The sequence below is a fragment of the Prinia subflava genome, chromosome 4 (assembly GCF_021018805.1).
Source record: "Prinia subflava isolate CZ2003 ecotype Zambia chromosome 4, Cam_Psub_1.2, whole genome shotgun sequence".
Lineage (NCBI taxonomy): Eukaryota > Metazoa > Chordata > Aves > Passeriformes > Cisticolidae > Prinia > Prinia subflava.
This window is the reverse complement of record NC_086250.1, coordinates 72,445,278-72,473,192: the sequence shown is the minus strand read 5'-3', so window position 1 is coordinate 72,473,192 and position 27,915 is coordinate 72,445,278. Positions and strand designations below refer to the sequence as shown.

The 27,915-nt window shown below is 50.7% G+C and overlaps 1 protein-coding gene across 1 annotated transcript in view; it reads right to left on the bottom strand.

Annotated features, from left to right (window-relative positions):
* LOC134550432 (collagen alpha-1(VII) chain-like) overlaps positions 1 to 26,883 on the bottom strand; it is a 99,186-nt gene extending 72,303 nt beyond the window's left edge. Inside the window, exons 1-16 of the mRNA XM_063397133.1 lie at positions 26,707 to 26,883; positions 21,008 to 21,203; positions 19,721 to 19,880; positions 18,973 to 19,066; positions 17,801 to 17,974; positions 15,400 to 15,560; positions 12,946 to 13,075; positions 10,295 to 10,411; positions 9,603 to 9,758; positions 8,724 to 8,840; positions 4,027 to 4,173; positions 3,746 to 3,865; positions 2,580 to 2,738; positions 1,332 to 1,460; positions 950 to 1,099; positions 70 to 207 (exon numbers count right to left, since the gene is read on the bottom strand). Coding sequence (XP_063253203.1) covers positions 70 to 207; positions 950 to 1,099; positions 1,332 to 1,460; positions 2,580 to 2,738; positions 3,746 to 3,865; positions 4,027 to 4,173; positions 8,724 to 8,840; positions 9,603 to 9,758; positions 10,295 to 10,411; positions 12,946 to 13,075; positions 15,400 to 15,560; positions 17,801 to 17,974; positions 18,973 to 19,066; positions 19,721 to 19,880; positions 21,008 to 21,203; positions 26,707 to 26,776 — 2,218 coding nt within the window. The 5' untranslated portion in view covers positions 26,777 to 26,883. The remainder of the gene's footprint in view (positions 1 to 69; positions 208 to 949; positions 1,100 to 1,331; positions 1,461 to 2,579; positions 2,739 to 3,745; positions 3,866 to 4,026; positions 4,174 to 8,723; positions 8,841 to 9,602; positions 9,759 to 10,294; positions 10,412 to 12,945; positions 13,076 to 15,399; positions 15,561 to 17,800; positions 17,975 to 18,972; positions 19,067 to 19,720; positions 19,881 to 21,007; positions 21,204 to 26,706) is intronic.
* Between the last annotated feature and the right edge of the window lie 1,032 nt (positions 26,884 to 27,915).

Here is a 27,915-nt window from a genome sequence, read left to right as displayed (position 1 = left end):
GGAAAAAGGAATTTCCTGAGCCAAAATCCCAATTTTTGGGGTTCCTGACCAATGGATCGGGATTCTTACCATTGGGTGGCTCCCAGGATATCTTGTAGTGACTTATCCCAGGAAGCCTTTTCCAAGCCAGCTTCAAAGTGTCTACACCAGTGTCGGTAACCCTCAGGTCCTGGATGGTCGGGACGGGGTTGGAATCTCCAGAAGGAGCTGGAAAAATGAACCAGAACAAGATTTTAGCTCAGTCCCAGAGCAGCACCGTGGCTCCAAGCTGTAGTGAAGGAGAAAAATTTGGGCATTCGTTCAATATCTGCTTTCCAAACATTATCCAGGCTGAAATTCCTAATGGATCCATGGATTCCAAGCTGAGGAATCTCACCCACATCTCTTACCACCCACACCAAACTGGTGACACACAGAGGGAGGGACGCGAGAAGAGCTCCAGGAGAGGATGGATCACCTAGACACACCTTGAAATTCCATGAAAAACTCATGGAGATGGACTCAGGTGAAAAAGACCCTTAAAGGAGCCAGAACTCCATGTTGGAAGAAGCAAAGCCATGACCCAAGGAATTCCCAAAACCTCAAGAGTGAAGGCTGGTGAGTGACCCTGGGCGATGCCTGCGGAGAGGTTCCTGCATTCCTGAGGTGGTTGTGGATAAATAACTCTGGGAATGGCATTGATAAATCCAGGATTGTGCCAGAAGGACGTGTCCACTCCCTCCCACGGGAACAGCCACGGATTATTGCCACCAGCTGTTTGTGCCTCCACCATCCACAGGATATCCCGAGTTGGATCCACCAGGATCATGGAGTCCAACTCTTAAACGGATGAACACGAGGATTAAACCCAAAATTTCGGTGTTTTTACCACCAGGCTGTGACCAACTGGCCAAGACCAACCCCAGCTTTGCATCCCAACTCAGGGAGGGTTTTTCCGGCTGGATTTTACCTGTGTGGTGAGTCAGGATCACCTCCGGCCCCTCGGTCCTGCTGAACACAGCCCGGACACTGATCCTGTACAGGGTGTCGGGCACCAGGTGCTCAATCCGATGGGCCAGCACTCTGCTGCCCAGGTAACGAGTCCTGGCAACCTGTTTTCCTGGAAAAACAGGGATATTCCAGAGCCTGGAGCTCGCTTCCTTCCTCCAAAGGAAATTGCTGCGCTGCTGTCCCAGAGCTCTGGGGATTACCTCCATAAATAAAACCGTGAAAACAAAGAAGAGGAGCCATCACCAGCAGGACCAAGTTTCCCAGCTGTGGGATCTCTTTCCCACCCCCAGGAGCGGGTCAGGAATTCGGGAAGGTGCCTGGAATGCCCTTTCCCTGCTCACCTTTGCCTGCTCCCACGGGGCTCCAGGTGAGTTTGAATTTGGTGGCAGCGGCTGTGGCACTCCAGGCCAAGGACAGGCTGGTGCTGGTGTGGGACATCACCTTGAAGTTGGAGACAGATCCCAGAGGAGCTGCAGGATGGGGACAACATCAGGAGTGTCCTGACTCCTGTCCAAAGGCTCATCACGGACACGTTAATGAGTCAAAATTGTAAAAAAAAGGTTAAAAATGGCGTCTTTGCTTATCCTCCAGTGATAAGGGAGAGTGGGTTTAAACTGAACGAGAGCAGGTTGAGGTTGGATTTTGGGAAGGAATTCCTGGCTGGGAGGGTGGGGAGGCCCTGGCACAGGTTTCCCAGAGAAGTTGTGGCTGCTCCATCCCTGGAAGTGTCCAAGGCCAGGTTAGATGGGGCTTGGAGCAACCTGGGATGGTGGAAAGTGTTGGAAGAAGATGGGCTTCCAACCTTCCCAACTTTCCAACTCTTCCAACCCTCCCAAAACTTCCAACCCTTCCAACTCTTCCAACCCTCCCAAGCCTTCCAATCCTCCCCGAATCTTCCAATCCTCCCCGAACCTTCCAAGCCTCCCCGAACCTTCCAAGCCTCCCAGAACCTTCCAAGCCTCCCAGAACCTTCCAAGCCTCCCAGAACCTTCCAAGCCTCCCAGAACCTTCCAAGCCTCCCAGAACCTTCCAAGCCTCCCAAACCCTCCAAGCCTCCCAAAACCTTCCAAACCTTCCAACTCTTCCAGCCTCCCAAACCTTCCAACTATTCCAGCCTCCCAAACCTTCCAACCTTTCTATGCTTTCCAACTCTTCGAACCCTCCCAAACCTTCCAAGCCTCCCAAACCTTCCAACCTTTCCAAACCTCCCAAACTTGCCAGCTCTTCCAACCTTCACAAACCTTCCAACCTTTCCAAACCTTCCAACCTTTCCAAACCTTCCAACCTTCCCAAACCTTCCAACCTTTCCAAACCTTCCAACCTTCCCAAACCTTCCAACCTTCCCAAACCTTCCAACCCTTCCAACTCTTTCAACCCTCCCAAACCTTCCAAGCTTTCCAAAGCTTCCAACTCTTCCAACCCTCCCAAACCTTCCAACTCTTTCAACCTCAACCCATCTGGGATCTTATGAATCCGAAGCTCTTCCCGAGCCCAGAGCACAGGGACAGACCCACTCAGGGATACCCGAGGTCGGCCCAGACACACAGAGGTTGCGTTAGCAGCTCCTCCGCCATCCCAGCCGCACTCACCCGTCCTGGCTGAGGTGGTGATCCCGGGGCCCTCCCCGGAGCCGAAGAGCACGGACAGAGAAATCACGTACTCGGTGTCGGGGGCCAGGCTGCGGAGCTGGTGGGACGTCACTGACTTGTTGAGGGCCAGGTGACGGGGACGGTCCTTGCCGAAGAATTCTTTGGAAGAGAAAATTAAAAACAAGAGTCTGGAGAGCAGCTCTGGGAAATCCACCACGTTCCCGCTGCTGGAGGACACCTGTTCCAGGACAATTCAGGAGGAATTTCCTCATGGAAAGGGTGGTCAGGCATTGGAAGGGGCTGCCCAGGGAGGTTTGGAGTGCCCATCCCTGAAGGTGTCCAAGGAACATTGGGATGTGGCACTTCCATCACAAGGTGGGGATTTGGCGTGGGTTGGACTTGGAGGTCTTTTCCAACCTCAGGGATGCTGGGATTCCATGTGCTCACCGGGGCAAGGGAGAGTTTTCCTGTGATTATTTATTTCGGAATTTTAATACCTAAATGATCCAAACCACTGAGAGGAACCGAATCTAAACCATGTCACATCCAGAAACCACAGGAATCTGGGAATTCACAGAATTCACAGGGAATTCACAGAATGACCTGGTTGGAAGAGACCTCCAAGATCATCGAGTCCAGCCCAGCCCTGACACCTCAACTAAACCATGGCACCAGTGCCACAGCCAGTCTTTCTTTAAACACACCCAGGGATGGTGACTCCACCACCTCCCTGGGCAGACAATTCCAGTACTTTATTATTCTTTCTGTGAAAAACTTTTCCCTGATATCCAACCTGTATTTCCCTTGGCACAGCCTGAGGCTGTGTCCTCTCCTTCTGTCAGTGCTGCCTGGAGAAAGAGCCCAACCCCACCTGAGCACAGGCACCTCTCAGGGAGTTGTGACAGTGATGAGGTCACCCCTGAGTCTCCTTTTCTCCAGGATAAACACCCCCAGCTCCCTCAGTCATTCCCTGTCTCCTTCCTGGGGACTCACTCTGTGTTGGGCTGGGGCCAGGTTGGTGCCTCAGCCCAGGAATAATCCCCGGCTTCAGTTCACGCTCTGGAGCTGTGGGAGAGGCTGCTTGGAGCAGTTCACGAGCTGGACCTGCCCTACTCCCAGCACTCCTGAGGCTCTCCCGTTCCAGGGAGAGCAGAGACGGATCTCACCTGGCGTCGGTCCCCAGGCCACCCTGTACCCGGTGGCTCCCACGACCGAATCCCAGGACACCAGGAGGCTGTTGATGGAAATCTCGCTCACCTTCAGCATCTGCACCGTGCTGGATGCCACTGCAAGAGGCAAGAGTTGCCCAGATCCATCGAGGTCCCAACAGCTTCAAAGATGTCCCCAAACCCACCGGTGCAGAGAAGTGACGGAAGTGACACCAGCTCTGTGCCAGCACCCCCACGCCTGCACGGGCTGGATGCCACCCCCGCTGCCGGACACTCACCTGTGGTGGCCCTGCCGGTCACCACTGGCCCCTCGACGTCCCCGAAGATGGGGTTGATGGTCACCGTGTGCTCCGTGCCCGCCTCCAGCCCCTGGATCATGTAGTAGCTGTAGGAGCTGCCGAGGGTCACGTCCTGGACGCTGCCCTCTGCGAAGGGAAATGTGTCCCTGTGAGCCTCGCCAGAAAAAGACACACGGAGTTCGGAGTTTGGGGAGATCAGAGCAGCAGGGAGAATCCCTTGTTTTGTTTATTACTTTCTATTATATACTTTTAGCAAGGTGACCACGGGTTGGGGAGTGGTATTCCCACCTCCCAACCACACTGGTTAAAGGGGCTATCACACAACTGCTCCTTCTCTGGGAGAAGGAATTCAAAACAATGACAATATTTACAAAACACGATCTCCTTGTTTACATGAATGAGCGTGAGAAGGTGCACACTTCTACTTTAGTATGAACGCTCAGAAAACCAGGAGAATCTCATGGTGACATCAATGGTGGCCCCTGGCTCAGCCCAGCCCACCCTGCGGCACACCGGGACCGCCCTGGTGGGTGTGGGAGAGTCGGTCCAAAGATCCCTCATCTGTCTCACGATTGTCAGAGGCTGAGACCCCAAGAACCCTAAACCACAGCCCAGGAGTTCTGGCCTGACTGATCCAGGTTTCTCCATGCAGGGGCACTCACTGGACCAAGACATCCCCTCAGAAACCCGTGCAGAAACAGTGGGACTGTCACAGGATCTGGGCTGTGTTTGTGGAACTGTGTTTGCTCCGAACTGATTGTGCTGACCAAGTCCAGCCTGCCCTGCTCCTTCATTCTGCAACACTCACGAGATCTCCCCCTTTTCCTGGCCTGCTGCCTCTCACCTTGAAAAAGGAATATAATAAGCACCCTGAAGAGAGCCTCTGAGGCCTCCCCGACAGAGAAGACGGATCTATTGGCACGCAACGAGGACTGCAGAGATGTTGGAGTCTAGAACATCCCTCTGGCCACCCTGGAGGGTTTGGAGACCGGACAGGGGGTCTGGGGTCTGTCCAGGGGGGTCAGTTAGACCCACACAGATCCCAGGAGGACACTGCCTCTGATTCCTGTCCATGGGAGTGAACACTCACATGCAGGAAGAATCACAAATCCTAAGAATTTAGAATAAGTAGTGGATGGTTTATTATAGAATATAAATATAGAAATTAGGATTCTTAGCATATGGGGCTGAAGAGACAAGATGGAGGAATTGGGGAGTGGCCCCGTGCTCCTTGTTCTTGCTCTCGTCCCCCATCTTGTGCTGAGTTGGGTTTTAGAGATTGGTTTAGAGTAGAACTGACATGTTAATAAAGGTAGTAGGTATTGGTAAAATTTTGTAAATAAAAAATATGTCTCAGACAGTAGTTGGGTCAAAGATACCGTACTTAAGGTGCGGGGCTCTCTGACCTGCCCAGTCTGCCCCAGTCCTGCTCTGCTGGGGACGCCTTACAGAGCTGAGAAAGAACTAAGATCAGGTTCCCTGCCAGGGAGGCCTGGCAGAGTTGAAAAAGGACTGAGATAATGAAGAATAAACAACCTTGGAAATGTGCACTGGGGACTCAACTTGTCGTCTCTACCTCTGGTGTGAAACACCCAGGGCAAAGAGAAGACTGAAAACCTGATTACCTCTGGGAACAGCAACCCAGGGGAAACCCTCAGGGAACAGCAACCCTGGGGAAAAACCTTATTACCTTGGGGCCAGCAACCCCAAGGAGAATCTCAAGGAAACAGCAACCTTGAGACAGAGGTGGTCTGTTGGCTCCACACCACGAGGACTCGCGTCTGCTGTTGGTAGGTATAACCCCACCTTTTCCTCTTTTCTCTCTCTTTTTTTGTCTTTCCCTTCTCCTCTGTTGCACATTGTGGGTATCAATAAAGATACATTGATTTTGCTTCAACTAAGTTCTCTTTGCCTCTTTTTGCACTTTGAAATCAAAACGAACCATCACGACTCTCCATCGGATCGTGGCAGGGTGAGGGTGGAAATAATCCACATCCACCCGGGAAGAGCTCAGGGATCGCTGAGGCAACTCAGGGGTTTGCAAAGCAAAGGGAATAAACCAGGAAAACCCCAAACCGGGCACGTTGGGGTCTGGGAGTGATCCCATAAAAGGATCCCCACCCTGCCCAGCCCTGGGTGACTCCGTGCTGGAGTCATCCTGCCTTCCCTGCAGGAATTGAAGCCAAAGATGCTCCAAAACCCAGTTTTAACATTCTTATTGTGGGCTAAACCCAGCTTAGCTAAACGTGCCCGGCAGGAGAAGAGTTAAAACTGAATTCCCGTGGATCCACCTCTAATTCCCAAGGGCAGGGAGGTGCAGGATGTTGAGGGAAACCTAAAAGAAGGAAAATGCCTTTTCCAGTTTGGTCACTGGATGGTGCCATGTCCCCATTTTCTGTTCCACAGCAGCCGGAGCCCCATCCCCCTTTTCCCACCTCCAGTTTGTGTTTATCTAATCCCGGTTTTAAAAGTCAGACGAGGGAAAACCAAACTCCTCCCGTGCTGGGGACAGGCAGGCAGAGTCTGGCTCCCATCACTACACCCCTGATCCCGGGATGGGATGGAGAGTGGGAACAGGACCCAGAGGCCATGGGGGGCTGCCCGTGGGATTTTTCCACCCCTGGAATTGGGGTGAGCTGGTAGCAGGTGAAAAAGCAGCTGGGAATTCGGGGTGGAGGTGATCTTCCTGCTCCACCTCAGGAGGTTGTGCCACTGTCCCCTCGGTGTCCCCACTCCCAGACCAAGCTCCATTCCCAGCTGGGATGTTGGGCACAGCCTGGGCAAAACGCTGAGTTTCGGGGTGTGCCGTGAGAAAAAGTTCATTACAAAGCCATAAAAAGCTGTTTTACATCTTCCCTGTGAAGATTTTTCCCTCCTGATGACCTTTGGAGCTGTTCTCCCACTAATCCCTCCCTTTCCCGGTGGGAGATGTCTCCTTCCATCATAACCGGGGTTGTTGAGGGAGAGGAAAATGGTTTTTATTCAAAGCCCAGGTGTCCTGACACCCCTGAGCCCCAGAAACATCCACCTCCTAAGGCCAAAATCTGCCTCCAAACTGGAATTCCTCACTCCTGCTCCCCCTCCCAGCACCATGGAGAACGTGTTTGTGCTCAGGGCAGGGGAAAAGCTCCAGCTGCCAAGGCAGATCTGTCTCCAAACTCCCAAATTTGCCTAAAAATGAGGATTCTGGGGGATGCAGCCTGGTTTTGGTGCTGCAGAGAGAAAGGCAATGAGCACAGGCACTTCCAGGCTGTCCCCCCAGAAATCCCGTACTCAGCTGCCCCCCCAAAAAAAGGGGTGACCACAAATACTCAGGGGCTGTGCAGGGAGGGTTTTCCCAGCTCCTCTCTGCTATTCCAAGGCTCCTCAGGTTCAGCAAATCCATGGAACACCAATTCCATGGAACACCAATTCCATGGAACACCAATTCCATGGAACACCAATTCCATGGAACACCAATTCCATGGAACAAGGCTGGGTAGCCACAGCAGGAATTTTTGTGCCCATGGCAGAGAAAACTCTGCTGGTCACAGAACCCCCCCAAAAAACCCCAATTCCCTCTGGGCAAAGACGGAATCCAATCCAATCCAATCCAAAGTGCATCCAACACCTTGGGAATCTCACAGCTCCCATCTTTCCATGCTCTGCTCACTGATACACATCCCCAGCCCTGCCTGTACCTGCTGAATCCTGAATCCCACCCCTGCCTGTCCCTGCTGATGTCCAGGTGAGCCTGAATCCCGAATCCCACCTGTCTGTACCTGCTGAATCCTGAATCCCAGCCATTCCTGTCCCTGCTGATGTCCAGGTGAGCCTGAATCCCGAATCCCACCCTTTTCCACACCTGCTGAGGTCCAGGTGAGTCTGAATCCCGAATCCCACCCTTTTCCACACCTGCTGATGTCCAGGTGAGCCTGAATCCTGAATCTCACCCTTTTCCATACCTGCTGATGCCCAGGTGAGCCTGAATCCCGAATCCCACCCCTGCCTGTACCTGCTGAATCCTGAATCCCACCCTTTTCCATACCTGCTGATGTCCAGGTGAGCCTGAATCCCAAATCCCACCCCTGTCCACACCTGCTGATGTCCAGGTGAGCCTGAATCCCGAATCCCACCCCTGCCTGTACCTGCTGAATCCCGAATCCCATCCCTACCTGTACCTGCTGATGTCCAGGTGAGCCTGAATCCTGAATCCCACCCTTTTCCACACCTGCTGATGTCCAGGTGAGCCTGAATCCCAAATCCCACCCCTGCCTGTACCTGCTGAATCCCGAATCCCATCCCTACCTGTACCTGCTGATGTCCAGGTGAGCCTGAATCCTGAATCCCACCCTTTTCCACACCTGCTGATGTCCAGGTGAGCCTGAATCCTGAATCCCACCCTTTTCCATACCTGCTGATGTCCAGGTGAGCCTGAATCCCAAATCCCACCCCTGCCTGTACCTGCTGAATCCCGAATCCCATCCCTACCTGTACCTGCTGATGTCCAGGTGAGCCTGAATCCTGAATCCCACCCTTTTCCACACCTGCTGATGTCCAGGTGAGCCTGTATCCCGAATCCCACCCTTTTCCACACCTGCTGATGTCCAGGTGAGCCTGTATCCCGAATCCCACCCTTTTCCACACCTGCTGATGTCCAGGTGAGCCTGTATCCCGAATCCCACCCTTTTCCACACCTGCTGATGTCCAGGTGAGCCTGTATCCCGTTGCTCCCCGGACAGGGCTCCACCGTGCCTGGATCGTGTCCGTGGTCTCGTTCTGCAGCCAAAGGTTTTCCACAGGCAGGAGCTTCACTGGAAGGAGGACGGGAAAGGAACTTTTCAGAGGATCCACTTGGGAGTGGAGGATTTAGCTGGTTCCCCTCCCAATGTCCAGTCCAAAATGTTCCTGCAGCTCAGCTGGGTGAAGGGACACCTGAAAGGGGGTGGCCGGGTGGGACTGGGCTCTGCTCCCAAGGAATGAGGGACAGGAAAAGAGGGAATGGCCTCAGGCTGTGCCAGGGGAGGTTTAGATTGGATATTGGGAAAAAATTCTTCATGGGAAGGGTGGTCAGGCACTGGAATGAGCTGCCCAGGGCAGTGGTGGAGTCACATCCCTGGAGGGATTCCAAAGCCCTGTGGAGGTGGCATCTGGGGATATGGCAGCGCTGGGAATGGTTGGATTCTGGGATCTCAGAGGGTTTTTCCAGCCTCAATGATTCCATGAGAGGGATTTCCAGGAGCTCCTGCCTGAGAGCTGAAGACATCCCACAAACCAGAGGCAGAACAGCCCAACCTGTGACTGCCCAGCACCAAACACCTCCGAGCACCAGAGATGTTTATTTACAAAATAAAAGGGGCGAGTTTATTTACAAAATAAAAACCCTTGTGGAGAGCGGGTGCAAAACAGGAGGGGAAATGCTCTCCCACATCCCCCCAAATTGCAGGATGGTGCTGAGGATATCCATGTGGGAAGGGTCAGGATGGAACTGGGAAGATCCTGGGCACCGACTCCGGGGTGGGGACACCACACCTGGGGACAGAGGGGACCTGTGTCCGGGGGGTCACAGCTCTTACGTGTCCTCCCCAGGGCAGCCACGGGCTGGCTGGGGCCCTCGGGGTGCACGGCGTAGATGCTGATGCTGTATTCCCTGTCCTCCTGCAGGTTTTCCAGCAGGTGGGAAGAGACGTCGCCCCGCAGGATCTGCTCCAGGGTCATCCCGGGCTTGTTGGCTGCAAAATCACGGAAAAGAGGGATGGAGAAGGATTCCCGTGAGGATAAATCCCCACAGGGAGGTCCTCACACCACGGAGCGTGGTTGGAGGCTCCCAATCCATGTGGTGTTCCCTGGAATTCTGGCTGTGCTGTCCCAGCCCTCAGATCCCACAGAGGGGAGTGGGAGGCATCCCGAAGGCTTGAACTCATCCCAAATCCCCACCAGAGCAGGCACTTGAGTGGGAAAAACATCTGGATGTGCCAGGTCAAAAAAAAAAAAGGAGTCACAGCATCATCCTCAGCTTGTTCTTCCAAGGAAAAGTCCTTCCAAGGACTCTCCTCTGTCCTGGATAAACGGGAATACTTGGAAAAGTCTATCCTGGACTCTTCCCAGAGTCATGCCAGGAATTAACAGGAAATTAATTAATTTCCCTGTCCTTGGATCACTGCCCCTTTTAAACCAAACGCCAAGAAAAATCAGAAAAAAAATGATTAAAAATGGATTAAAATTAATAAAATTAATAAAAAATTAATAAAAAATTAATAAAACTTACCCCTGGGGATGTAGATCTTATAGCCCTCCAGTTTGCCCAGGGGAGGAGTCCAAGCCACCTTCAGGCTGAAAATTCCCTCTTCTACCACACGGAAATTGGTGACCGGAGGCACGGGAGCTTTGGGGACACAAAAACGGGGCAGAAAGTGCCGGAATAATGGAAAAGATCCTTGGAAAATCTTTGGTCTTCAGGGACAGAGAGACACAAAGAGGAGAAGCACCAACTCCCCCTCAGCTGATTCCTCAAAACCAACAATCCCCCTCCTACCAACCCTTTTCCCACTGGAAAAGAGGGATGAAACACCCCAAGGCAGAAAGTTCGGGAGTTTTCTCTGGGAATGGTGTTGGGATCTGAAATATCCTCTCATAAGAAGAGGAAATCTGCCCTGGGCAGGGGAAACTCTGCTGTTCTTGCAGGAATCAAAGCCATGAATCAACCCCTGCTTCGCTCCCACAGCCACAATTCCAAGGGAGAGGAGCCCGTGTGGATCCAGCCAGCCATGGCAGAGGGATTTATGGCTCCTGCCTCTGGCTTCGTGTTGGGGATAATAAGAGGAGAGATCAAACGGCTTTATTTCCACCCATAAAGACATTCCATCTTCTTCCTGGCAAGTACGGATGAGCCAAACCTCATTGAGGAGCTTTATTTATTCATCCTGTCAGAGATCTTCCCTCCAGAAGACAAACAACTCCAGACATCGCAAGGGGTCGGGGGGAGGAACAAAAGGCAGGGAAAAAAGGAATAATTCTGTACAAAACCCCCTGGGCAGAGCAGGATCCGTGCTTCGGATGTGAGTGGGATTAGTGAACCCCTCAAACTCTGAGAATGTCCAAAAGCAGAGATGATAAAAGTCCAGTCCCATGTTCAAACGTTCTCCTGACACATCCCCATGTCCCTTCCTGGGAATGGAGATTCCCCCTTTGGGTGGGGACACCCCCCAAAGTCACCCCTTGAGGGTCAGCAGAAGAGATTTGCCCCTGGGCGTTGGTCTGGGTGAGGGACATCAATCTCTACTTCAATAATTGGGGGTGGTTTTTTGCTATTTTTATTACAATTACTTTGATAAAATTAATATAATTACTATACTATAATTACTTTGATAAAGTGCACGATTCTGTCCTATCCTGGTAGTTTTAGCTTCTCTACTCTGTAGTAAATAATTCTGATTAAGATCTTTTTATCTACTCATTTATCATAGGAAATAATTAGTTTTATTATAAATATAGCTCATTTGCCATCTTTAATCATTGGACAAAGGTTGAACCACACCTCTGTAATTCCTTAGATTTAATCCATTGACAATCCAGGGCTGGGATTGGATCCAGCCCCATCCAGGCTCCTCTTGGAGGAGTCTGGAAAGCCAAGGAGTCCTTCCTGCACCTCGGGACTCCATGGGAGCTTATCCAATAAACTTTGAAGCCCCAAACCCATCCCACCATCCATCCGTCCATCCATCCATCCGTCCATCCTGCCCTCCATTCATCCATCCACCTATCCATCCCTCCATCCCTCCATTTGTCCATTATCCATCCATCCCTCATCCATCTGTCCATCATCCATCCATCTGTCCATCCATCCATCCCTCCATCCATCCACCCCTCCATCCATCCCTCCAGCCATCCATTCCTCCATCCTTCATCCATTCATCATCCATTCATCATCCATCCAGCCATCCCTCCCTCCATCATCCATCCCTCATCCATCCTTCCCCCATCCATCCCTCCATCCTTCATCCATTCATCATCCATCTGTCCGTCCATCCAGCCATCCATCCTTCCTCCCCTATCCTTCCTCCATACATACATTCGTCTATCCATCCATCCATCCATCATCCATCCATCCATCCATCATCCATCCATCCATCCATCTGGCCGTCCACCATCTGTCTCTGTCCATCCATCTATCTGTCCATCCATCCATCCTTCCCCCATCCATCTGCCATCCCTCCCTCCCTCCATCCACCCCTCCTTCATCCACCCCTCCAGCATCCATCCCTCCATCCATCCTTCATCCATCTGTTCATCCGTCCATCCCTCCAGCTCTCATCCATCCACCCCTCCATCCTCCACTCCTCCATCCCTCCATCCATCCCTCCATCCTTCATCCATTCATCATCCATCCTCCATCCCTCCATCCATCCCTCCATCCTTCATCCATCTATCCTCCATCCTTCATCCACCCATCATCCGTCTATCCATCCCTCCAGCTCTCATCTGTCCATCCCTCCATCCATCCTTCATCCATCCCTTCATCCTTTATCCATTCATCATTCATCTGTTCATCCATCCATCTCTCCTCCATCCATCCATCCATCCCTTCCTCCATCCACCCCTCCATCCCTCATCCTTCATCATCCATCCATCCATCCCTCCATCCATCCTTCATCCATCCCTTCATCCTTCATCCATTCATCCTTCATCTGTTCATCCATCCATCTCTCCTCCATCCATCCATCCTTCCATCCATCCTTTCATCCATTCATCCTTCATCTGTTCATCCATCCATCCATCCTTTCATCCCTCCATCCATCCATCATCCATCCATCCTTCCATCCCTCATCTATCCATCCATCCCTCCTCCATCCCTCCTCCATCCATCCCTCCATCCATCCATCCATCCCTCCATCCCTCCCTCCTCCAGGGGACACTCACTCGTTTTCCCTCTGGTCTGGGCCGGCTCCCCGAGGGTCCCTCCGTAGCTGGCCCTCACCGTCAGCACGTACTTGGTGCTGGGCTTCAGCTCTGTCACCAGCGCCGTGGTTGTGTCCCCGTCCACCTCCACCTGTCACACGGGGGACAAGGGACAGGGTCACACCGCCACACCAGGCCACCTTCCACACCTGCTCAGGGCGACCTCCGTGAGCAGCAGCCTCGTGAAACCCTCACCCGGGTGTTGGGATCCTCAATTCGTGGAACAGCCCGTGGAATAGCCCACGGAATAGCCCAGGAAATAAAACACGGAGAGAGCATTAAGGGTAAAGGTGATCTCAAATTCCTTTGAAGAAAATGAAGGGAAAACAACTGAGAAAGTTCATTTTGAGCTTAGAGAAGGAAGTTTTGATCTAACCTGAGGGCAAGGGATGGAAACAGAACTTCGGGATCCCATAATAACAGGGAAAACTCAGAAGTTGCCAAGGATGATCATTCCAGTTAAATACAATTTTAATAATTAATACAATTAATAATCTTCACCTTAATAATTTAAGCTTTCATAGCTTTGTTCTATTATTAGGAATCAAAGCTTTTAGGGCAAATATCTTCTATCCTTCAGTCTTACTCTCAAACTTTGGGCGGTGTGGGATGAGCTGGAGAACACGGCAGCATCCCTCACGCAAGGACATGGAAAATCCCAAAACCCATGGAGATCTTACCAAAATGAGCAACTCTGGCAGCAGGAGGAGCAGGAAATGCTGCCAGGAAGGCTGGATGGGAATGAGTGGTGGCATCATAAAGATAAGGAGAGAAAGGATTGGATATTGGATATTGGATATTGGGAAGATCGGGTGCCAAGCATGAGCCCCCAACACTGGGAACTGAAACCCAACACTGGGAATGGAAAATGGTGGATCCCATGGTGGATCCACACCTTCACTTCAACCCTGAGGAATTCCTGCCAATCCTGCTGTCACTGGGATGGCTGAGGGACACCTCCTAACCGGGCTGTGCCCTCAACACAGGATGATCCCACAATATTGGGAACTGAAACCCAACATTGGGAACTGAAACTGGCAGATCCATGGTGGATTTACAGCTTCACTTCAATCCTGAGGAATTCCTGCCAATCCTGCTGTGACTGGGATGGCTGAGGGACACCTCTTAATTGGGCTGTGCCTTCAACACAGGATGATCCCACAATATTGGGAACTGAAACCCAACATTGGGAACTGAAACTGGCAGATCCATGGTGGATTTACAGCTTCACTTCAATCCTGAGGAATTCCTGCCAATCCTGCTGTGACTGGGATGGCAGAGGGACGAGGTGGGACCTCCTAATCCAGCTGTGCCCTCAACATGGGATGACCTCACAGCTTTGGGGTCTGAACCCCAACATTGGGAACTGAAACTGCAGATCCCATGGTGGATCCACACTTTTACTTCAATCCTGAGGAAATCCTGCCAATCCTGCTGTCACTGAGATGGCAGAGGGACGAGGTGGGACCTCCTAACCGGGCTGTGCCATCAGCATGGAATGACCCCCCAACACTGGGAGAGGAAACCCAACATTGGGAACTGAACCCCAACACTGGGAACTGAAACCCAGCACTGGGAACTGAAACTGGCAGATCCCAGTAGTGGATCCACACCTTCACTTCAATCCTCAGGAATTCCTGCCAATCCTGCTGTGCCCAGGATTGTTGAGGGACGAGGTGGGACCTCCTAACCAGGCTGTGCCATCAGCATGGAATGACCCCCCAGCACTGGGAGAGGAAACCCAACATTGGGAACTGAACCCCAACACTGGGAACTGAAACTGGCAGATCCCATGGTGGATCCACACTTTCACTTCAATCCTCAGGAATTCCTGCCAATCCTGCTGTGCCCAAGATTGTTGAGGGACGTGGTGGGACCTCCTAACCAGGGTGTGCCATCAGCATGGAATGACCCCCCAACACTGGGAGAGGAAACCCAACATTGGGAACTGAACCCCAACACTGGGAACTGAAACTGGCAGATCCCATGGTGGATCCACATTTCACTTCAATCCTGAGGAATTCCTGCCAATCCTGCTGTCACTGGGATGGCAGAGGGACGTGGTGCCACCTCCTAAGCAGGCTGTGCCCTCAACCCCACAGCTTTGGGAACTGAACCCCAGCGCTGGGAACTGAAACCCAGCACTGGGAACTGAACCCCAGCGCTGGGAACTGAAACCCAGCACTGGGAACTGAAACCCAGCACTGGGAACTGAACCCCAGCACTGGGAACTGAACCCCAGCACTGGGAACTGAACCCCAGCGCTGGGAACAGAACCCCAGCACTGGGAACTGAAACCCAGCACTGGGAACTGAACCCCAGCACTGGGAACTGAAACCCAGCACTGGGAACTGAAACCCAGCACTGGGAACTGAACCCCAACTGGTGCCCTGGGCAATGGGAACATGACCCCACCTGCCGCTGGTGCTCCGGCTCCGGCTGCCCCGGCGGCAGCGCGGGGTGGGCTTGGACGCGGTACCCTGTCACCCTGCCCGTGGCTGCCACCCACGAGAGCCTCAGGGAGCTGTGGCTGTGCTCGGTGACACGCAGCTCCCGAGGGCCCAGGGTCGGCTCAGCTGCAAAAACACAAAGGGAAGAGTTTGGATTGGAATTTTCATGGGTGGAGTCAACATATTCCACACAGAGGAAGAAAATCATGGGTGTTGCTCAGGTCGGGAGCACAGGGACACCTGGGATCTGTTTCCAGACAGGAGATGCTCCAGCAGAATTTTTTTTGGCCATTTTTTTTGACAGCACAAAGCAGGAAACCAAAATTAGTTCTGGTTACACTTCCCCAGCAAAGACCTGGTTAATGCACGGGGCAGCAGCTCCTCCCTGCCCTTCTCCTTCCTGACACTGGAGATATCTGCCAGGAAGCTTGGAATCTCCATGGAATGTCACGGGAAGGCCTGAAGGTGAAATTCTCCCCATTTCTACCCCAAGCTTTTCACTCAGCTTCTCATGAGCTTGTGAGCCAAGAAGGGGCAGGAATTCAGGGCCATCACCTCTGGATTCACTGCACTGTCAGGATCTCTTTGAGGTCTGGATCCCTTTGGAGATCCCTCTGGAGATCCCTCTGGAGATCCCTCTGGAGATCCCTCTGGAGATCCCTCTGGAGGTCCCTTTGCATCTTCAGCAGGGAATGAAGTTCCTCCCCCGACCCCGAGCTGTGCTGCCAGAATTCCCTGTGACAATCCCACAACAAAACACCCCAAGGGGCAGAAATTCTGCTCCACCCCACTGTTGCGCCTTTTTGTTTGATCCAGCATCAGAACTCCCGGGATCTGGCATCCCTAAAAAACCATGGAGAGGCAGCCACAAGAAAACCACCTAGGACCAAAGCAGGAGCTGCTCTGTGGGCTGGGCGCTCCTCTGGGATCACCCAGAGCTCCCTCAGAGGGATGTGGGAAGTTCATCCCCATGGAAGCACATCCAAGGATGGATGGATGGATGGATGGACAGATGGACGATGAATGGAGGAAGGATGGGGGACAGATGGAGGACGACGGATGGAGGGATGGATGGAGGGAGGGAGGGATGGAGGGAGGGATGGACGGATGAGGGACGGACGGATGAGGGATGGATGAAGGATGGATGAATGATGGAGGCATGGATGGATAGAAGAATGTATACATGGAGGAAGGATAGGGGAAGAAGGATGGATGGATGGATGATGGAGGCATGGATGGATGGAGGATGGATGGAGGATGGATGGAGGATGGATGGAGGATGGATGGAGGATGGATGGAGGATGGATGGAGGATGGATGGAGGATGGATGGAGGATGGATGGAGGATGGATGGAGGAATAAATGAAGGAGGGATGGATGGATGGACGGATGAGGGATGGATGACAGAGGCATGGATGGAGGAAGGATGGAGGAAGGATGGAGGAAGGATGGAGGAAGGATGGAGGAAGGATGGAGGAAGGATGGAGGAAGGATGGAGGGATGGATGGAGGGATGGATGGAGGGATGGATGGAGGATGGATGGAGGATGGATGGAGGATGGATGGAGGATGGATGGAGGATGGAGGGAGGAAGGATGGAGGAAGGATGGAGGAAGGATGGAGGAAGGATGGAGGAAGGATGGAGGAAGGATGGAGGGAGGGATGGAGGGAGGGATGGAGGGAGGGATGGATGGAGGGAAGGATGGAGGAAGGATGGAGGAAGGATGGAGGAAGGATGGAGGAAGGATGGAGGATGGATGGAGGATGGATGGAGGATGGATGGAGGGATGGATGGAGGGATGGATGGAGGGATGGATGGAGGGATGGATGGAGGAAGGATGGAGGAAGGATGGAGGAAGGATGGAGGATGGATGGAGGATGGATGGAGGATGGATGGAGGATGGATGGAGGATGGATGGAGGATGGATGGAGGACTGTATATATGGAGGAAGGATAGGGGAAGAAGGATGGCTGGAGGAAGGATGGCTGGAGCAAGGATGGATGGAGCAAGGATGGCTGGAGGATGGATGGATGGAGGAAGGATGGATGCAGGAAGGATGGATGGAGAAAGGATGGATGGAGCAAGGATGGCTGGAGCAAGGATGGCTGGAGCAAGGATGGCTGGAGCAAGGATGGCTGGAGCAAGGATGGCTGGAGCAAGGATGGATGGAGCAAGGATGGATGGAGCAAGGATGGATGGAGCAAGGATGGATGGAGCAAGGATGGATGGAGCAAGGATGGATGGATGGAGCAAGGATGGATGGAGGAAGGATGGATGGAGCAAGGATGGATGGAGCAAGGATGGATGGAGCAAGGATGGATGCTCTGAGCAGATGTGAAGCAGGATCAAGGGAGAACCTGGGCCCACCTCGCACCCTCTGCCTGACAGGACGCGGCGGCTCCGAGGCGGTGAAGCAGAGCCTCCGGGAGAGTTTGGGAGCCACATCTGGGAGCAGCTGGAAATCCTCCACGTAGAGCAGGTGCTCCGCAGTGGGATCTGAGGCAATCCTGCCCAACTCGCTCCTGTCGGCATCCTTGATCCCTAGGGCAGGGAAAGAGCAGGAAAAGAGGGCATCAAACACCACCCACGGGGCAGGGCAGGCTCGGGAAAGGGGGAGCGACGTGCTGGGCGTTGAGTTTGACACCAATTTTGGGTTGTGCTGCCAAGGAGGAGGAGGGAGCAAGGAATGGAGCCTCAGGCTGGGTGGGGGAAGCAGAGGAAGCCTCTTCCAGCAGGAAAAAGTGGTCAGGGTTTCTCCAGAGGTGTCACAGAGATTGTCTCAGTGCTGCTGATGGGCTGAGAGGTGGGAAAAAAGGGAGCAGGGCACGATCCGGCCTTGTCCTTCCCATTGGATACAGAGATATTCCTGTGCTGAGCAGACAACGGGATTTTGGGAGGCTGCTGAAAAATTCCAGGGTATTCCTGTGGCTGAACCAAAAAAAAAAAAAAAAAGGGGAACAACCCAGCCAACCAACCAATCCTTCCCCAGTTTTCATCTCACAGTGGTTCAAACCGACCCGGGTGCTCTTTGTATTGAAATCCCACCACCATTCCTATCATTCCCTGAGATATTTGGGGAAAGGAAGGGTTTGACTGGTGGAATTTCACTCTTGGGGATGGTGGGAGGAGCAGTGGAACCTTTGCTTGCTCATGGAATTATTCTGAAGGACAATTTTGAGTCAGTCTCTGAACCCCATCAAGAGAAACCTTCAGAAACAAGAGCATTTTCAATTTTTTTTTTTTTAAATGTCACATCAAAACATTTTGGAATTTTGACCTTTATGGAACCATTTACGGAACTCCTTCTGAATTCCCAAGTGGCTTTGGCAGATACAGACCCACCGATTCCCTGAATAAATCAGTTGTTAACTACAACAAAAACATCCAAGAACACAGTTTTCCTGCCCTTGGAGTCATTTCCAAAGGCTGAGCCTGGGGGTGGGAGCAGTTTTTAGGAAGGGGGTTGTCGTGAATCAGGAATATCCCCCAGGGAGAAGGACGGGGTTGGCCACCCAGAGAGTTTTGGTGGCCACACGTACCCACGGCAAACACTGTCACCCCCTGGTCCTGCAGGATCCGCGCTCCCTCCTCCACGGAATCGCTGGATCTCCCGTCCGTGATCAGAACCAGCACCTGCAAGAGTCAGGATGAGAGCCAGGGAAGGGACGGGCACGACGTGAGGAGGTCACGGCGAGAGGTTTGGCACCAATGAATTCCCTCTCTTGGAATTAAACCCTTCAAAAACCCAGCTCCTCCAGGGGAATTCACATGGAATCACTCCCGGGAGCTGGGAGGGAGCAGAGCTGCTCCTCTGCTCTCTGCACGGCCCTGCTGCCCTCGTGTCCCAACTCTGCTTGGGGCAGGAACTCCAGGGGGAGATTCCTGCCAGCACAGGGATGGGATTCATCCCTGAAATTCCTCAGGAGCAGCTCCTAAGGGAGGGCTAGGTTTGGATTGATCACTAGGAAGGAATTCTTCCCCATGGAGAGGGAAAACTTGTAAGATCATGGAGCAACGGGACAAAGTGGGAATGGCTCCCACTGCCAGAGGGCAGGGCTGGGTGGGATCTTGGGAAGGAATTCCTGCCTGGAATGGAATTCCCAGAGCAGCTGTGGCTTCCCCTGCATCCCTGCAATGCCCAAGGCCAGGTTGGAGCTCCCTGGGACAGTGGGAGGTGTCCTTGCCATGGCAGGGGTGGCACTGGGTGATCTTTATGTTCCCTTCCGACCCAAACCATTCCAGGATTCTGGGATGATCCAGCTGCTCCCACCTCAGGAGCTCACCCACCTTGGCTGCCTCCTCTCTCAGGGTGTCCTGGTGGGACAAGGCCTGAGCTGCAAAAGCCAGGGCTGAGCCTGTTTGGAGGCTGCTGCCTCTGAAGGAGAGGTCCTGAACTGCATCCAGCATTCCTTTGATGGTGACGTAATCCGTGAGCTCAACACTCATCCTGGGAATGAGAAACGGGGAAATAAAGAGCCAGGGATGCGCTGAAAATGGCCATAACCAGCAATAATGTTGACATTTCATTTCCAGCTGCCCAGAGTAGCTGGGGCTGCCCCTGGATCCCTGGAAGTGTCCAAGGCCAGGTTGGATGGGGCTTGGAGCAGCCTGGGACAGTGGAAGGTATCCCTGCCCATGAAAGTTGGAATTAAATGGTCTTTAAGGTCCCAAACCATTTCCCAAACCATTCCATGGATTTAACTCATGCCGAGAAGTTCTCTTCACAATGGGCAGGGAATGAGCCCCAGACCATGGCACCACCAGGACCGAAACCTCGGAATTTGGATGCTAAACCCATCCTGCCTGCCCTGAAAGATTTCCCTGTGGCCGAGCCCCTCCGGATGACTCTGCCGAGGGTTCGACTCTCGCTCAGAGGTTCCCCAGAGCTGCAGAAGCTCTTCATCCGTGAGCTGGATTCCAGGGATCCAGGAGTGGGGAACCCTCCTGTTCCTGAGAGGCTGAAATCTGACCTCGCCCTTCTTGTGTTAACCCCTCTTGTGGGGGTTTTGAGGCCTGAAAGTTCGTTGGCTTTTCCAGGAGAACTTTTCCAGCAGTTTCTCCTTTCCCAGGCAGCTTTGTGTAAATAACAATTCTTCCCATAATATAGTGACTATAATTACTAAAGTCCCTGCCTACCATGCAGGAAACCCAAATTTGAATCCCTGACGGGGAACCAATTACCCAGAAATGTTATGGGAAGAGGAGTTATTTCCACAAAGCTGCCTGGGAAAGGAGAAACGGCCGGAAAAGTTCCCCTGGGAAAGCCAGCGAACTTTCAGGCCTCAGAAGATCAGGCCCACACCCTCCTTTGACCCAAACCCTAAAACTCTGCCCCTACAAGACCCTATAAAACCCCACGACTCCGCCCCTGTCCCCCTCTCACTCTTCCTCTTTGCCTTCTTCTCCCTCCCTGCTCCTGGGGGAAATAAAATGGAAATAAAATGGAAATAAAATGGAAATAAAATAAAACTTCACAGAGGCCTGTCCCATCCGTTTCCCTGCCGGAGCTGCTCCCCCTGGACACGATGGTCACCGCGGGATGGAGCACGGCCGGAGGAGGACGGTCACACCCACCTCGCTGTGTCCCCATAGACAGCCAGCCCCAGCCGGACTCCTCCTCTTCCCGTCTCCATGGAAGGATCTGGAAGGTTCCCGAAGGATCTGGCGGCGTTCCCGATGAACTCCCGGAGCAGCCGTGAGCTCTCCTTCCCCACACCCTGCGAGTGCCCCACCAGGAACAGAACCTCGGCCGCCTCCGCTGTCCTGCAGGCTGCGGGGAGAGAGGGGCAGGGCAGCCCTGATTTTGTGTCTCAGCTGTTTTGGTTGGTGAAATTTCTTTCCCAAAAAGAAACATTTTGCTAACTGTATCTAAATTATTCATTCCTTTTAGAGGAGGGACTCCTCGATAGCCCCCCGGCTTGACCAACGCAGTTGAAGAGGTGTTAACCTTGCCCATCCAATCATATTTGTCTCTGTAAATAGCGTATAAAAAAATCACATTTTGAATAAATCCCTTTTTTTCCAGCCTTCTGAGAACTCATGGAGTCCGCGTGGTTCATTCCGTGCCCGACAGCGCCATCCCAGGGAGGCTCATCCCAGAGCGTGGAAGGAGGGAAACCCTCACAGAGGACACGGAAAGAACTGCACGAGGACGAGCAAAGCAGGAAAAGGGGGCGAGTTTATTCACAAAAACTCGATTTTACACATTTCCTGTGGTGCCCGCGGATTGGAGGATGGAATTCCAGCTCTCAAACCACATTGGTCAAGCCAACTGTCAATCAACTTTCTCCTCCCACCTAAAAATATGTAAACAATGAAGGAGAGCTAGAAAAACCTGGCCATTGTTTATAGTATAAAGTGTGATAAATTAAAAATTCTGACTCCAATGTGAAGAGCAATACAGAAGGCTTAGAAAATTCTTCAAAACCAGAGCAACAGGAACCCTCCAGAGCCACCTGAATTCCCGGGATATGGAAGGGGAGGAGATGGAGAGACCGCAGTATCCCGTGTTGGGTTCTCCTCAATTTCCTTCCAATTCCTCACCCGGATGTTCTGACCCAGGAGAAGTTTCTCATCCAGAGATGCCTCACCCTGGGAAGTGTCCAAGGCCAGGACGACCTGGGATTACGGAAGGTCCCTGTCCGTGGCAGGATTGGACTGGATCACCTCCAAAAGGCCCCTTCCAATTCCAACCATTCCATGATTTCCAGCACAAACCCCAAATCCCGGCTCCAGCACAGCATCAGGTGAGTAGGACACTCTGGAATTCCAGGGTGGAATCCCAAGCCTGGGGATTCCACATTCCCAGGGCCCCACACCGACCCCTGAGCCAGCCATAACTGGGAAATTTGGGAATGTGGCGGCTCCGCTGTCCCTGGGATTCACACCAGGGACACTGAGGACGTGTGGCACCACCCAACCCCGGGCACGAGCAGAATTTTGGGCAGAGAATGAAAAATTTGGGGTGTTTTTTCCCAGATATCCCATAACAGCTTTGATGGCAGGGAAGGGACAGGAGAACAGGGAAATTTCCTTAACCAACAGCAAAGCAATTTTCCCTTCCCAGTGCTCCCTCCCAGCTGAATTCCGTATTTTTTAGGCATTCCATGAATCCATTCCATGGACAGGAATCTGATGACTCTAAGGGGTGCTTAAACTCATGAATACTCTGCAAAGGATATGGAAAATTTGTATTTTCCTTGGGATTTCTTTCCCTTGCAGGCAGTTATTCCAGAGCCTGCTGGAGGAGGGGGTTGGATCTTCCTCACCGGGATTGGGCTCAACCTTGTCTCTTTTTTTTTTCCCCATTTTGTGTCATTTTGGATTTTACCCAGCCTTGACTTCCACCTGCAGCTCTGGAGCCCCAGCTCGCTCCAGCCAGGCTGGAGAATCTGTCCCAGTTTCCAGGGAGTGGAGCCGGCTCTGTTTCCCAGGATTCTGCTGGAAAACCACTTCCATTTCTAACCTGACCTCTTCAATTCCCTGAATTTTCATCCCGTTCCTACCAGCAGGATCCCCAAAGGGCTTGGAAATATTTGGGTTTTGTGCTGTCCCAATCTTCTTTGGCCACCAGCAGGAGAAGGGATCGTTTTCCAGCTGTGGATGGATGCTATCCAAGGATTTTGGGGTTTCCATCCTCCTTTTTTGCCTCCTGACCCTGAGTTCTTCCCAAAAGAACTCTGTTTGCTGCAGAAAAGCAGGGATTGGCTCTTTTTTGGGGTTAAATTTGGAATATAAAGCACTTTTCCTTGAGAAAAAGAGGAGTTGATTATTTCAATTTTCCTTCCCAGAGATTTTCCTGTCCGGGGGGTTTGGAAGCAGCTCAGCTGCCCGTGGATCACCACGAGCTCCTTTCCCAGCTGGATCCATTCCTTTTCCTCATCTTTGGGGTTTTGATGTCCCTGCTCCCCCCAGAAAGACAGGGAAGGAAAGGATTTATGGATTTTAATCCCGATTTTTAGCTTTTTTTGCTTCCCTCCTTTCCCCCAGAAAGACAGAGGGAAGCAAATCCCAATCCCGACCTCCATCCTTAGGATTGGTGGAAATCCTTCAGCAGCTTCCCAAAGTAACCACACCCTCTGTTCCCACAAGAAATTCCCAACAAAATCCAGAACCCCCCACCTCTTGGAGCTAATCCAGGTTTTCCTGCTTTTTTGGCCCTGATTTGGAAAACGTCCTCAAAACTGATACCAGAGGGGGCTTTGCTGCCTCATCCACATCCCAAATTCCCAGAGAGCCTCCTCCATCCATCCATCCTGAATTTTCAGAGCCTTCCTCACCCCACCCTCATTTGCATCCAGGGATAAAAATGAGGAGGGAAACAAGAAATGTGGGATTCCAAAGGGTGGGATGGTGCCCTTTTCCCTAAAAGTGACAATCCCAGCCCATTCTGAGAGATTTTTCCCTATAAAGTGACAATCCCAGCCCATTCTGAGAGATTTTTCCCTATAAAGTGACAATCCCAGCCCACTCTGGGAGATTTTTCCTTATAAGGTGACAATCCCAGCCCATTCGGGGGGATTTTTCCCTATAAAGTGACAATCCCAGCCCATTCTGGGGGATTTTTCCCTATAAAGTGACAATCCCAGCCCATTCTGGGGGATTTATTTTTTTCCCTATAAAGTGACAATCCCAGCCCCTTATGGGGGATTTTTTCCCTATAAAATGACAAATCCAGCCCATTCTGGGATTTTTTTCCCTATAAAGTGACAATCCCGGCCCATTCTGGGGGATTTTTCCCTATAAAGTGACAATCCCAGCCCATTCTGGGAGATTTTTCCCTATAAAGGGACAATTCCAGCCCATTCTGGGAAATTTTTCCCTATAAAGTGACAATCCCAGCCCATTCTGGGGGATTTTTCCCTATAAAGTGACAATCCCAGCCCATTCTGGGATTTTTTCCCTATAAAGTGACAATCCCAGCCCATTCTGGGATTTTTTCCCTATAAAGTGACAATCCCAGCCCATTCTGGGAGATTTTTTCCCTATAAAGTGACAATCCCAGCCCATTCTGGGGGATTTTTCCCTATAAAGTGACAATCCCAGCCCATTCTGGGAGATTTTTTCCCTATAAAGTGACAATCCCAGCCCATTCAGGGGGATTTTTTCCTATAAAGTGACAATTCCAGCCCATTGTGAGGGATTTTTCCCTATAAAGTGACAATTCCAGCCCATTCTGGGGGATTTTTTCCCTATAAAGTGACAATTCCAGCCCATTGTGAGGGATTTTTCCCTATAAAGTGACAATCCCAGCCCATTCTGAGGGATTTTTTCCTATAAAATGACAAATCCAGCCCATTCTGGGAGATTTTTTCCTATAAAGTGACAAATCCAGCCCATTTGGGGGGATTTTTCCCTATAAAGTGACAATCCCAGCCCATTCTGGGATTTTTTCCCTATAAAGTGACAATCCCAGCCCATTCTGGGATTTTTTCCCTATAAAGTGACAATCCCAGCCCATTCTGGGATTTTTTCCCTATAAAGTGACAATTCCAGCCCCTTATGGGGGATTTTTTCCCTATAAAGTGACAATTCCAGCCCATTCTGGGGGATTTTTTCCTATAAAATGACAAATCCAGCCCATTCTGCGGGATTTTTGTCCCTATAAAGTGACAATCCCAGCCAAATCTGAGGGATTTTTTCCCTATAAAGTGACAATTCCAGCCCATTCTGAGGGATTTTTTCCTATAAAATGACAAATTCAGCCCATTCTGGGATTTTTTTCCCTATAAAGTGACAAATCCAGCCCATTCTGGGGGATTTTTCCCTATAAAGTGACAATCCCAGCCCATTCTGGGGGATTTTTCCCTGTAAAGTGACAATCCCAGCCCATTCTGGGGGATTTTTCCCTATAAAGTGACAATCCCAGCCCATTCTGGGTGATTTTTTCCCTATAAAGTGACAATTCCAGCCCATTCTGGGGGATTTTTCCCTATAAAGTGACAATCCCAGCCCATTCTGGGAGATTTTTTCCCTATAAAGTGACAATCCCAGCCCATTCTGGGGGATTTTTCCCTATAAAGTGACAATCCCAGCCCATTCTGGGAGATTTTTGTCCCTATAAACTGACAATCCCAGGCCATTTGGGGGGATTTTTTCCCTATAAAGTGACAATCCCAGCCCATTCTGGGGGATTTATTTTTTTCCCTATAAAGTGACAATCCCAGCCCCTTATGGGGGATTTTTTCCCTATAAAATGACAATCCCAGCTCATTCTGGGAGATTTTTTCCCTATAAAATGACAAATCCAGCCCATTCTGGCGGATCTCCTTTTTTTTTTTTTTTTTTTTTTTTTTTTTTTTTTTGGCAAATAATCCCAAAAAACCTCGGAATTCCTGCTTGGATCAGCACCAGGACCTGCCACGGGAAATGCGGGATGTCAAAAGATCTTTGGATTGGTAACTCCTGGAGAAGATCCCACCCCGGACAGCTCTATTAATCACGGGGGGACAGGATTGGATTTGGAATTTTCCCTGCACCTCCGGAACGATCCCGTCCCATCCACCACGGCTGTGCCAGAGACATCTCCAAACGTTGATTTATTGCCCTGCTCCCGGCTCGGAATTAAACAGAGCCAGTTTATTGCCTAATTGATGGACAGCAGCTTAATCAAGGTAATTTCCCGGCTGATGCTGAAGATTCCATTAACTCCTCACCGAATTTAACAGATTTAGATGGATTTGCACCTCCGAACCTGTGGGGTGTTGGAAAAAGGAGGATCCCACCCAGCCTGGGACAATCCTGGGAGCTCTGGATTCACTCTGAGACCAAAAATACACCTGGGGTTATCCATGAGGGTCTTCCCTGGAATTCTTTTTCCTCCTCTTTTTGGGATGCAGCCCCTCATTCCCAAAAGCTCTTTGTGGGAGGTGAATCCTCCTGCCATCCCGACTCCCTAAAAAAAGCAGGAGAAGGATTCAAGGCTCCCTCGAGGTTTCTCCTCTCCCATTTCCTGAGTGGTGGCTGGAACCAGGTCTTGGAATTTGGAGGAGGAATCAGGATGGGATTTGTTCTCCTTTTCTCCCCACTCTCCTCTGGAGCAGAGCCCTGATTTCTCCACAGATCCCAGAGTGGGAATTCCATCCCTGAATTCCTTTGGGGATGCTCTGCCATCCAAGCGATCCCAAAGAGGATCCTGTGTGGGAATTTCAGGCCCCACAGCTCCACCCTGACAGATCCACATGCGGATCCACGCCAGGAGCAGGAAAACCTGCCTGGAGAAGGGATTGTCCCCCCCCGAGGTGTCCCAGGGGTCGTTGTCACTTGTCACTCACCCTCATGGACGGCCCCGGCTCGGAGCGGCCCCGCGGCCACCGCCAGGACAAGGATCTGGGCACACAACATTCCCTTTGGGAATCGGCTCCCGGGAATTCCTGGAAGCCAGCACGGAGCCTGGAGAGTCCCTCACCTGCAGGAGGAAAGAGTTGGAGCCGGGGCCACCTCAGGGTGAGGCTCCCACCCGCCCTCAGTGCCAGGAAAAGCTTGTTACATTCTATATTACATTTTACTGTATTACATAATACTATATTACATTTTATTGTATTACATATTACATTATACTATACTTATATTAGATTATATTATACTTATATTATACTATACTTATATTATATTATACTATACTTATATTATATTATACTTATATTATGCTATATTATGCTATGCTATACTATGCTATACTATATTATACTATATTATACTATACTATATTATACTATACTATATTATACTATATTATATTATACTATATTATATTATACTATATTATATTATACTATATTATATTATACTATATTATACTTATATTATATTATATTATATTATATTATATTGGTATATTCCCTAAAAAAAGGAATGGGATTATGCATTCTCAAAAATGGGATAATCTCCAGGGAAGCAGGAATCATGGTCAAGGAGAGGTGGGGATTTGTGGGAAAAACATTGAATTTGAAGGAAGTGAGGGTTAAAAAAAGGGGGGGAAAAAGGGTTGGAAAGTGATAAATGATAAATGATAAATTCTATATTACATTTTACTATATTACATAATACTATATTAAATTTTATTGTATTACATATTACATTTTACTATATTACATAATACTATATTAAATTTTATTGTATTACATATTACATTATACTATACTATATTATACTATACTTATATTATATTGTGTTATATTATACTATACTAATATTATATTATATTATATTATATTAATATTATATTATATTATAATTATATTATATTATATTATAATTATATTATATTATATTATATTGGTATATTCCCTAAAAAAAGGAATGGGATTATGCATTCTCAAAAATGGGATGATCTCCAGGGAAGCAGGAATCATGGCCGAGGAGAGGTAGGGATTTGTGGGAAAAACATTGAATTTGAAGGAAGTGAGGGTTAAAAAAAGGGGGAAAAAGGGTTGGAAAGTGATAAATGATAAATGATAAATTCTATATTACATTTTACTATA